At 37.4% G+C, this 12,777-nt stretch overlaps 1 protein-coding gene across 2 annotated transcripts in view; it reads right to left on the minus strand.

The window, feature by feature from the left end:
* Positions 1 to 11,062: 11,062 nt before the first annotated feature.
* LOC150083223 (uncharacterized) overlaps positions 11,063 to 12,777 on the minus strand; it is a 279,993-nt gene continuing 278,278 nt past the window's right edge. For both annotated transcript variants that reach the window (XM_090377115.1, XM_090377116.1), the window contains exon 5: positions 11,063 to 11,293. In XM_090377115.1, coding sequence (XP_090233241.1) covers positions 11,270 to 11,293 — 24 coding nt within the window. In that variant the 3' untranslated portion in view covers positions 11,063 to 11,269. The remainder of the gene's footprint in view (positions 11,294 to 12,777) is intronic.

The following is a 12,777-nucleotide window of genomic DNA, read 5'->3' on the forward strand; positions in this document are numbered from 1 at the left end:
GCTTCTTCCTCATTTGTTGGGTCAACAAAGGCTTCTTCTTGGGCTGATAGGTATACAGACCACATTCCAAAAGCCGTCTTTGGATAGTTTGTGAACTTGTTTCAACACCAGAGGCCATCTCAAAATCCAGTTTTAGATCAGGAGCACTAGCATGGCGATTACGAAGGCATAGCCATTTCAAATACTAATCTTGGGAAGGTGTAGCCACTCTCTTATGGCCTGATCCAGGTCTTATCTTCACATCATCGGTTTCACGCTTTAATTTCAGCACCTGGGACACTGTTGACTGGTAGCAGCCTATTTTATCAGTGATTAGTACGCGTAGAAAGCGCTTCCTGGGACAGAGCAATAGCTACACTTTTTTTTTTTCTTGGTATCAACTGAACATATGGAGCTATGCTTACACCTCTGCAAAACAGGATACTAATGAGCATGTATACACTTCCAATGCCGTATTTATAGAAACGATTAATGCAATACCTTGCAATTACTGTCTGATGCAATACCTTTGCTTTGCTTTGTGACAAACAAAATGACTAATCAAACAATATCTTATACGTTTCACTACAAATGTTACTTTTTTTTTAAGGTGATGCAGTTTTTTTGTCTGCCGCTGTATTAGTGTTTTTGAATTAAAAACCCTTTTTTGCAATTACCTGTGTGTATCCAAATACTTTTGGTCATTTAGTGTATTTTGTCCTTATTTAAGTGCAAATTAAATAGATGGCATTACATTACAAAAAATGTGAATAACTTTGAAAATGCAGATATGAAATAAAACTTTGCCAGATTTGCATGTTAAAAAATATATATTGAGCTTTGTTATTCTAATTTATGCAATTATTTTCTGTTTACTGCATCATGCAAGTTTCATTTCACTTTATATATATGAAAATGACTGCTACATAAGAAAGCTGAATTGCAAGCTTTCAATTTCCATATTGCATCAAACTTGTTAGTGATTGTCAAGTCCCCGCCATCACCACCACCACCACCACAGCCACCTGCTTGTTTAGCATGGCCATTTTTGAATGTTTGAAATGATTTTTCTTTTTACTAATTAATACAATTCTGTATTTTAAAAAGAAAATTTTAAAAAAATTCACACATGATTTTCACTCACTATTTTATCATTCAAGCAATATTTCATAAGGTGTTATTTTTTTTTTTCCTGTTCGAGGACACTGTAGGTACTGTAAACATAAATTATACACTTCCCCAGGATTCTAGGAAAAGGTCCAGATTGGTTAGAAAACAACTAACAGTCATTCTAACCTTTTGACAATGCTGCAGACAGATAATTACATCCAACCATTGCTACAGTACCATATAATACATGCCACTGGGGAGCAAACAGACATGTCCTTTTTTTATTTCAAAGAAATCTACAGGCTGTTTTACTTATTTATAGATCCCAAAAAAGAAGTAAAACAGTATGGGGTACGTGATATGTAGTTTCTTGTATATTTTGTTCCCTTAGTGTACATTTCGAACTTATCACCCTCTGTAAATTTAGCACCGACTTTGTCTCTCTTTTTCATTCAATTTAATTATAAACATTACCTCTGACCAAATAAGGTTTTATTAAAGGTATAATTCATTCAAATTATCTACATCATGTAACTGTAGTCTCTTAACTATAATAATAATAATTACATTAGAACCCAGATAAGTTTCCCAAGGGGATGGTGGTTTTGAACAAAGGTGGGGAAACTTCTTAGAAAAGGGTATGAAATAATAACTACACAAATAAAAATGAAAAAAAAAAAAAAAATACACATACGTAAGTTAAAGATCATTTCTAAGTACTATTTCAGAATTTATAAAAATTTTACTCTGCCTATGAGAAACATTTTTTAAACTGAGGATTTCTAATTGCTTGACATTCTGTTCATTAAACTCATTACCAATTTGGAAGAATGAGTGCCTTTGGAGTTTCAATATACCTTAAAAGGTCACAATTACAATAGGACAGAGCAACAACCCACAGAGTAATTCAGAATTGTTCACAACCATCAGAACTTCTTCTTCTTCTTTGGTCCTTAGCTGGCAGCTGGGGGAGGCGGTTGGCCACGCAACCAGTATGCTGCTGTAGGTGCCGCAGGGTTTCGGACTTGCTCTGTGATGTTCTTCCATACCTTACGATCCATGGCGTCAGTCCTGGCCTGGTTAAGGTCGAGACGTCGGCTCTTCAAGTCATTTTCCACTTGCTTGGCCCATGTTTTCCTAGGCGCGGTCCGTTGGATGCTCCATTGGGTGGGTCGTTGTCTCCAAAGGAGTGTGGATGGTATTCTGTTCGTGCCCATTCTACATACGTGGCCAAACCATCTAAGCCTTCGCTTCTGGATTTGGTCGGCAATGGTTGGTTGCTGTTGGCATCTGGCGCGGATGGTATCATTAGTGATGCGATCGCGAAGAGAGATGCCCAAGATCTGCCGCAGGCATCGCATTTGGAATACCTCAAGTTTGTTCAAATCTAACTTGAGACAAATCCATGTTTCCGATACGTAAAGGAGAATGGGCAGGATCAAAGTCCGGAAGAGTCGGATTTTAGTCTTTGTGGAAATGTTGGTCCTCTTCCACAGACACCATTTGAGCGAGGCGAACGCAGTGGCCGCCTGTCCAATTCTGCTGTGGATTTCCATGGTGGATGCAACTTTCTTCTCCTGGACCAGCGACCCAAGGTATTTAAAGTCCTGCACTTGCTCGATCTGGACGCCTTCGAGATAGATGGTGGCTTGCGACCCATCTGTTGTCAGGGCCTTTGTCTTACCAGCATTGATCTTCAAACCGTATGGCCGGGCAATGCGGGCAATGTCCGTGGCTTCAGCGTCGTTACCGGCAAGGATAGCACTATCATCAGCAAACATCAGGTCAGTCACATAGTGATCCTTGTCATATTGTATGCCCTGTCTGTTTCTGAATGCTTGCCTCATAATGGCGTCGACCACGATGTTGAAAAGCAACGGGGAGGCTACATCCCCTTGGCGGACTCCAGTTTGGATGGTAAATTCCTCAGATAAATCGTTCTGGATGCGCACCTGGCTGGTTAAACCGTTGTATGCAGTTTGGAGGAGTGTGATGACTTTTCGAGGTACATGTTCAACCTCTAGTAGTTTCCATAAGGCAGGCCGGTGGACACAGTCGAAAGCAGACTTAAAGTCAATGAAAACAATGACGGTTCGCTGTCCACACCGGATCCTCTCCTCCATCAACTGACGAATGGCAAAGATTTGATCACAGCATCCTCGCCCGGGTCTAAATCCTGCCTGTTCTTCTCGACAGGTTTGCTCGCGATGTTTTTGCAGTCTTGACTGGATGATCTTCATAAAGACCTTTCCGATGATGGAAAGGAGGCTGATGCCACGGTAGTTCTTGCAGTCCCGGTTATCACCTTTCTTGTGGATCGGTACAATAATGGCTTTCCTCCATGTTAGTGGAATTTGTTCAGTGCACCAGATGGTTTTGAGGAGTGAGTGTAGTCGGCGAAGCAGTACATCTCCCCCGGCTTTGATCGCTTCTGTGGTGACTTGGTCCACTCCTGGTGCCCTGCCATTCTTCAGGGATTGTATGGCTGCTTTCACTTCTTCTACTGTAGGCTCAACATCGACCATGGAGACCTCAGGGGGGTCGATCGAGAGTGCTGTTGCTGGCGGTCCCTGAGGTGGGTCGTGATTATACAAAGCTTTGAAGAATTCACTCCACCGTTGCAGGCGTTCGGATGGTGATCGCACGAAGGTCCCATCAGCATTCTTGATGTTGTCACTAGTCAATTTGGTCTTTCCACTCAGACATCTGAGGGTGCGGTATAGAGTGCGGTACTCGTTCTTGGATGCCGCCACTTCAAGATCGTCTGCCACTTGGTTCCAGTATGCTTCTCTTTCTGCTGTCATTCTTTGTCGGACTTCTCGGTTTAGCTGCCGGTACCGTTCAAAGTCGACCAACTTTGCCTGTTTCCGTTTGTCCACGAGGTCGAGGCACTTGTCTGATATCCATGGTTGCGTTCGACGTCGGGCAGGTGGACATAGGGGCTTGGCACATTCCAGGATGGCATCAGAGATCTGCTTTTCTTCTTCATTTATATCCTCGGGCACGGCCAGCATCTCGAAGCGGTTGGATAGGGCGATCTGATATGCCTGTTTATTGGCAGCATTCATTAGCTGCCTCCAGTCCAGCTTGGGTGACCGAGATGATCTTTTTGCATGCCGTAATTTGAGATGCACCTTAGCCCGGATGAGGTAGTGATCAGATCCACAATCAGGTCCCCTCATGGCACGAACGTATATGAGTGATGAGCGAAATTTGGCATTGATCAAAATGTAGTCCAGGATTGCTGAGTCCTTGCCAGATGGATTTCGCCATGTAAGTTGATGTTTTTGAGGGTGCTGGAAATGGCTGTTTCCAATGATCAGGTTGTTAGATGCGGCAAAGGACAACAAACGTAGTCCGTTGTCATTGATCTTCCCATGGCCAAACTTGCCCATTGTTGTTTCCCAACCAGATCTGTCCACGCCAATGTGGGCATTAAAGTCCCCTGCGAGGATGATCACTTCTGTCACCATCAGAACTTAATGCTTAACATGCTAGATGCATCCAGTTATGGATATCGATGAAAACAATTGCAATATGTCACTTCCATTATATCAAAATGTTTATGCTGAACAGGTTTTAGCACTGAAAGACCTCTGACTACGGAAAATTCACTAATGGAACAAGCTAGTGCATAATATTTTAGTTCGTAGTAAATTACCGAAATAGGTGAAATGGCATTGTTTTTGTTATATCTCATATTTTGAATGACTTCACAATGAGTTGCCCTGCTATTGAACTACCTTCAACAGTGGATTCTCAGCGGATACCATCACCCAGGGGTGGTGGTATCTGCCAAGAATAAATAACATTAGCCTTCTCCAGTACGAAGCATTGCTTATTGGAGGTAGTGCACTATCAAGACAAGTCATTGTGAAGGCATTCACAATATGAAATGTAAAAAATGATGCCATTTCTCTTACTTTGGTGGGTTACTATGCACTAACTTGTTTGATTACCAAAATGTTTATATTGTTTTATATAATTTTAATATAAAAATAAAGCATCTCTATATTTAAAAAACTTTAGTGGGAAAACATCATTATAATAAATACACCATGTATTCTTTATCACATACTTTTTATACGGGGAAGCTTTTTACCCAGGAAACTTCATTATGCGGAAAAATTAAGAAACCAAATCTAGTACAGGGAAAAACTTCTTATCCGGATTCTACTCTATATAAGCGATTAATATTATCAAACAAATTTTTGCATGTAGAGGGGATTCCTTTCACAATGGCAAATATTAATGACTGAAACTGTTAATGAGAACCAGTTTTCAAGGGATATAAGTAGTGATAACACACGCAAACTAGCAAGACTTTATGGATTTATTGGATGATTATTTTCTGCAGCAGCATGTTCGAGAGGCAACCAGAGAGGATAATACCCTTGATCTGGTTATCAGCAGTGATTAATCGTGTATAAAGGATTTTCAGATAAAGGAACCACTAGGTGGCAGTGATCACAGTGTACTGATGTGGTATTTACTTAAAGATATAATTACCATAAGGGATAAAAGGAAGGGTTTTTGCTTCTGTAAAGGTGACTACAGTGGTCTCGGACAGTTTTTAAATTCTGTACAGTGGTACCAACTGATGATGTTATCAACAGCAAATTCTAAGTGGGAAGCATTCAAGGAACTAATCGTGGAACGTACTAGGCTTTTCATACCGATTTAAGAAATGTTGTTCAAGGTTTAGGCCTAAATGGATGTCAGATGAACTAATGAGACTTGAGCAGAGAAAAAAAATGCATGGAATGCATATAAATTGTCAGGCAACACAAAGGCCTATGGCATATATAAGCTAGTCTGTAATCAAGTCACACAGGCGGTTAGGGAAGCGAAGGCAGATTACAAGAAATCTTCAACAAAAGATGCTAAGAAAAACAGCAAGCACTTATTTACTTATATAAACTCTACAAGGAAGGGGATGAATTAGATAGGTCTACTTGATTGATATTGATGGTTTGATTGCTGATGATCATGCTCAGATAGCTGAATGAGTATTTTGCATCTACAATTTGCACATGGGGAGTTATTAAGGGAGGAAAATGGCAGAAGTTTATCAAACTGTAATAAGGTGCTTAATGATTTTGTAATAACTGAGAGCAAAGTGCGAGAGAAAATTTGTTATTTGGTTTTTAGGAGCATTAGCAACTAAGGCCATATTGCTCCGGGGGATATGAGGTGGTCATTCCCTGACCTTTCCGCATCCTCTGTATTTGGTGGTCATGGGCTCGAACCCCGGTCTAATCAAGAAGCATGTGCTACACACCGCCGCTCCTGCCCACCTGGCTACGGAGGTGCCGCGAGAGAAAATGTTGAAGTTAAACATAAGAAAGGCACCTGGAATGGATGGATCTATCCAGTTATATTAAAGGAGGCGGCAAAGCAACTAAGCAAACCCTTAGCCATAATTATGAGAGCATCCTTGGATTCAGGGGAGATCCCCATGGAATGGAGATGTGCAAATGTATCCCCAATTCCTAAAGGGGATCTAAGGGTGACACGATTAATTACAGACCAGTTAGTTTAACTTCTGTTCCGGGTAAAATAATGGAGTCACTGGTTAAAGATGCATTGCAGGATCATCTAGACAAGACTAGTAATAATTCAGACACAACATGGGTGTGTTAAGGGAAAGTCTTGTCGGACAAATTTTATTGGATCTAAGATGTGGTTACAGAGGAATTGGATGCAAAAAATTATTTCGATATCGTATACTTGGATTTCAGGAAAGCTTTTGATACTGTTGCACATGGAAGACTACTATACGAGTTGCTGCAGTATGGCAATTAAGGGCAAGTTGCTACACTGGATAAAAGGGTGGTTGAGTGGGAGAAGATAGAATGGTAATCAACGGATGATGCTCTTCGTGGACTAAGGTTATTAGTGGAGTCCCACAGGGTTCGGTGTTGGAACCACTGTTGTTTTTTATATTTATTAATGATATTGATGAAGGTATATCAGGCTTAATGTTGAAGTTTGCAGATGATAGAAAATTTGGGCAGATGGGCTGAGAGGTGGCAACTGAAGCTGCATAACTCAGTATACTCAATTTTATCCCTGTCAGTGTTTTTCTTGCTTTTCATTTGTTGTCTTCGGTTCATCATGACAGGTGTTTCTTGACTAATTTTTTCTTCTTTGGATTTCTTTTTCCCTATAGGTTTCTTGGGCTTTATCACTTTCAAAAAGTTGTAATATTCCTCGTCAATATCTTGGTCCTCAGCAGTCTGCAGAAGCTCATACTTGTTCTTAAGTTCCAGTACATACTGCTTTTTCTCCTCTTCTGTTATCTCAGAGACCTTTGTATTATTTACTCGAGTCAGTTTTTTCCTTTCCTACATCTATATCAAGTGTACATCTTACCATTCTGTGATCACTTCCAACATTTACCTTATTCAGGACAGTAACATCATTCACAATATATCTTCTGTTAGTGAGGATGAAGTCGATTTCATTAGTAGTTAATCCATTTGGACTCTTCCATGTCCACTTTCTGTTCACCCTTTTCTTGAAAAAAGTGTTCATTACTGACAATCCTTGAGATTCTGCAAATTCCACAAGTCTTTCACCTCTTTCATTTCTTTCACCAATTCCAAAATTTCCTATTGTTCCCCTTTCTAAAAATACCCAGCAATATTCATGAAGATCTCAACTTCTGTGTCAAGGTAGTGAATTATATGAAAAACAGCACATTACAACTAAAGAATATTTTCTTTTTGCTTTTTGAAGATTTGAATGCTAACCACAACTTTTCTGTTCTATACTGAGGTTCATTGGCTATCGAAGGGAAATATCCTTGGTCAGATTTATGAGATGAAGAAACCAATCCCCCTATTTTTGTAATATCAAGGCTAAAATGAACTGCTTCAAGCCTTCAAAAATGAAAGCCTTGAGCTGAGCTTGGCATATTTGGCCGATGTATTTGAACTTTAAAAAAAAAAAAAAAATTGCACTAGAGAATTTTTTGGATAAAATATCTCCCTATTTATCTTAAAACAAGTAAACAGGCTTTGCGTGTTCTTATCCCATTTTCATCGACATAAGCTTACAAATCTGGTTTTTCTGCACTTCTGGCTATAAAAACAAAGCAGTGCAGCAGACTTGACATTGAAAGTGACCCACATTATGCTTTATCTTCCACAGTACCCAACATAGAAAAGCTTATGGCAAACCAGCAAACCCAACACTTACATTAATAACAATATGTATAAAGGGAAATATTTCCCTTCATACATATTGTAAGAGAAATATTTGGAAATTTTAAATATGAAATAATTTTTATATATATATATATATATATTAAGAGTTATTTTGATTTGTTTTTAGTCCCCATAATGATAATTAATACATTTTCACATTTTGAATAATGTTAAGGAGAAGCAAGATTTTTATAATAGTTGAAAGGGGGGTATGGATTCAAAAATATTAACAAACATTGTAGTACAGGATTAAGAAGGATGTGAATCTCTTAGAATAGTGCAGAGAAGAGCAACCCAGTTAGTCAAAGACACAAAAGGTTATTTTTACCATGAAAGACTTCTATACTGCAAATTGCAGTGCTTTGGGAACTATGCACCTGTGAGAAGACCTGATTGAAGCATTTAAGACTATAAATGAATTTAGTAAATTAAATTCTGATTTTTTGGCACATCATGGCCTTGGTTGCCCTTGTGCCATAAAAATTAAATCTGATGGCATGCTTACTCTTATTTAGCAGAGGAATATAAATTTAATGAAAATGAATGGCCATAAAATAGATGTGCAATAACTACTTTCAGACAGTGGGTAACTAATTGTTGGAACTAACCTTCTTCTTTTTGAGGAAGTGGCAGTTTTTATAAATTTAAGTTAGAATTTATTTAACCAAAGGGGGCATAAATTCAAATTAAGAAGACAGATGCAGAATAGATGTGCGGAAATTTGCCTTTAGCCAGCGGGTGGTTAATTGCTGGAACAAACTTCCATCTGTTGCTGTGGAAGTTGATAGCTTAAATAAATTTAAGGAGGAACTGGACAGGCATTTGGAGGGAATGGTGTGATTTTTTTTTTTTCGGCTGATGCTGCATAAGCTCATACACTTGTTTTCTTGCATCACATGCCACTATTACTGCTATATTCAGGAATTTTGATAGCATGGCTAAGGAGGTGATTATTTCATTGTATAATGCAGTGGTCAGACCAGATCTTCAGTACAGGATGGTGGTCTCATTTCAGGAACAAGTACAGAGAACAGCATTGAGATTGATCAGGGGAACAAAGGGGTGCTCGTATGAAGAAAGGCTTCATTTCTGCAAATTGCAGCATCTGGATACTAGGCACCTGCGAGGTGACCTCATTGAGTTGTTTAAGGCTTTGAATCTCTTGAGCAAATTCGGTGCTGATAGGATTCTTCCTCTTGCTCAGACTGTGCACATGAGGGGACATTAAATTCAAATTGAGGAAGGATGGTTGCAGAATAGATGTGTGGAAGTTTGCCTTCAGTGAATGGGTGATTGATTGTTGGAACAAGCTTCCATCCATTGTTGTGGAAGGGGATGGATAGGTGAAATAGTTTTTTTTTTTTTTTTTTTTGGCTGATGTATAAGTTTTATTTCTTTTATAATTTGTCACTATTAATACTAATACTTCTTTTCTTAATGGATTACAGTACATATTGTATGTAATCCTTTAATTTAAAAAAAATTAAGCATATTTAAAGCATGCTGTGTTTTTTGTACATATTTTAAAAATAACAAAAAAAAAAAAAAAATTATTTCTGAAAATGAGAAATCAAAGTTAAAGTAACTTCCATTTTCCACTTCAGAGAACCATTAAAAGTATGACATTTAAAATTTATATTTATTCACATAATATGCAAACTGCAGGGTCATGGCTTTCAGCAATGCAAGTTAAATTTTTTGTTTTTTAAATGTCATTTCAGTCCCATGTTTTACTTTTATCATTCATTATTAATAAATACTGTATTAATAAAAAATTGCAGTTGGCAATGTAATATCTCAAGTTTCAATCGTAATTGTTTATCAGGAATTTAGCAGTATAATTGATCTTTATCAAATATATTGATCAAGATCAAGAATATATATATAAAAAAATTTCAAGACTATTGATTATAACTGATCAAGAATATAAATCTTTATTTTCTTGAATCATTTTTTATTCCATACTCAAAAACACAAAAGCCTATTATCATGAGGGAAAGCAAAAAAAAAGACAACAAAAACCTTCAGATTTGTTAAGTCCAGTGTTCATAACAGAACACCGCATTCTGTTATAGTGCTTCAAAAATCCAGAGAATCCAGCTTGGGATCTTGTGCAAATGAGAACCATTTCTGATGTTCTGTCATTAATAATAAAGTATTGTAACATTCTAGGTGCTTGATCAGGATGGCAAAGTCACTTTGTCAATAAACTGCATTATAGCCTCAGTTTCTGATGCACAAACAAATCCAACATATTTTATTGTAGAAAAGAAGAACGGGAATGGGTGATTTATCACTTCCTGAAATAATCAGTCCCAAATATCAAATTAAAGCTATTCATTTTCCTCTACCAATGATTAGTCTTTTAACCTATTTCAACTGTATTAAAGAACATTCAATCCAGTTGAAATAGGTTAAATTACATGAAAGACTGACTTTTGTAAAAATATGATACAAAACAAATTCCCTGGTCTTGGATCCAAGCAGGAGAGGAACTATTAGTTTTTTTAACAACTTTGTAGATGACACAGAGTCAGCTCTAAGATCAAATGTCTTGGAAATATCCCCTCTTCTTACTGGCATCCTCTGAATTTTTAATGTCTTTAGTTGTGTGATATCCATGATAAATTGCCTGTCTATCAGTTATTAGTACTGCCAAGTTCCATTAAAAAATATGAATGTATTAGCCAAGTATCCAAATGAATGAGCTAAATTATTTTTAATTCTCTTACATTTAAAATAAATAATTACACAAACTCGTCTGATAAAAATACATTTTATTACAACACAGTGGAACTGCCAATGGCTAAGTGAATAATGAAACAGAATGGAGAATTATTCTTGAGAGGATGACGCAGTTTATTCACAACGTCAGAACATTTCACCAGTTATACAACACTGACAAAATTCGGGAACCATTTCAACAGACTCTTCTGAGAGATGTTTCATTCTTGAAAATGAGAACTGTCCTAATCCCAAGGAGAGTACTTATTCTGTTTGTAAAGAAAATATGAAATTAGACTATACAATTATTTAAGTTATCCCTTTCAGCTATAAATATATTTTTACAACAAAGGCCTATTTTCTGAACTTAACTTCCCTTATCCATATATTATATTATAGCATTCTCTCTCTCATTTCCTTGTTAGTGTTCCCAGGAAAAACAACCTAAAATTATGCAAGCCAGCACATTTACAAAGACATCCTGGAGTAATGAATTGGGCTGAAATTTTCCTGGTGTACATGACAAGTTCATATCCCAGTATGGGAATAATTTAAAGTTCTGGAAGATTTCCAGGGACATTTGTGTTTGTCAGCTTTTCAAAATACCATACTTAATGAGCAAATGAAATTCAGATCCATGCCTTAAATTCACTTTTGACTGGAAAGGGACAAAGTTCTCAATCAACATTATACCCTCAGCTTAGGTGGTTCTTTTTTGCTAGGCACCTATTGAAGTACTAAAGTGTATATCAGATGTTACCAAATGGTAACTCAGAGAAATATGAAGTGAAAAACAAAAATTCATAGTCAAAATAATATTTTAATTAATCAAAGGAATAACAGGAATTTAAAAAAAAAAAAAAAACTAACAAGTACAAGTGACTAATGCTTTTATTAGTTTTACCTTGCTTAGGAGAATACCAAAACAGTTCTTGTTCCTTTAATTCATGCACGACATGATTTCTCCCTAAAATATCTCTTACTCCTCTTTTTAAATATCCCTGAGAGAAATTAAATTCTATGCAAAAATCCATAAAATACTTTTTGAAAGGACAACAGGGGTAGCCTAACAAGAAATAATGTAGATGTGCAGAAAACACTAATTAAACTATGTGAAATTAAGTTTTCAATACAGTTTATTGTGTCAATTATAAAATTACAAGTTAGAGGCATGTAAGCATTACTTCCCTACCTTGACTAACTTTCTAAAAGTTACACGTGTCTGTATGTCACGCTTCAGTATGTCACGTAACTTCCCAACCTGGTAGTTTGGTTCTGTTGAATCTTATTCAGGAATCTGGAAATTTCATGTTTTGATAAGTCAATGAATTGTTATAGGAAATAAGGCTTCAATCACCATCAGTCATTTTCAACCCACTGCAGGATGAAGGCCTCTCCAGCAACTTTCCAGTTCCTTCTGTTTTGTGCAATGGCCATCCATTTACTATCCACAAACTCATGAATTTCATCTGTCCATCTCCATCGTTGTCTTCCAGGTTTTCTTCTAGCTCCTCTTGGGTACCATTCTGTTATTTTCTTAGTTCATCTGCCATGTCTTTGAGCTATGTGTCCTGCCCAAGACCACTTTAGTTTTGATAAGAATGTCCTTTACTTGAGTTTGCTGCTTAATCCATGTGATTCTCTTCTTATCTAACAATTTGATTCCTAATATAATTCATTCCATTCTCTGCTGTGTAGTTGTCAGCTTCTCTTCCATTCTTTTGGTGAGTGCCCAAGTTTCACTTCCATAAGT

Source organism: Mastigoproctus giganteus, chromosome 7, assembly GCF_048544385.1.
Source record: "Mastigoproctus giganteus isolate SK-2022 chromosome 7, ASM4854438v1, whole genome shotgun sequence".
Classification (NCBI taxonomy): Eukaryota; Metazoa; Arthropoda; class Arachnida; order Uropygi; family Thelyphonidae; genus Mastigoproctus; species Mastigoproctus giganteus.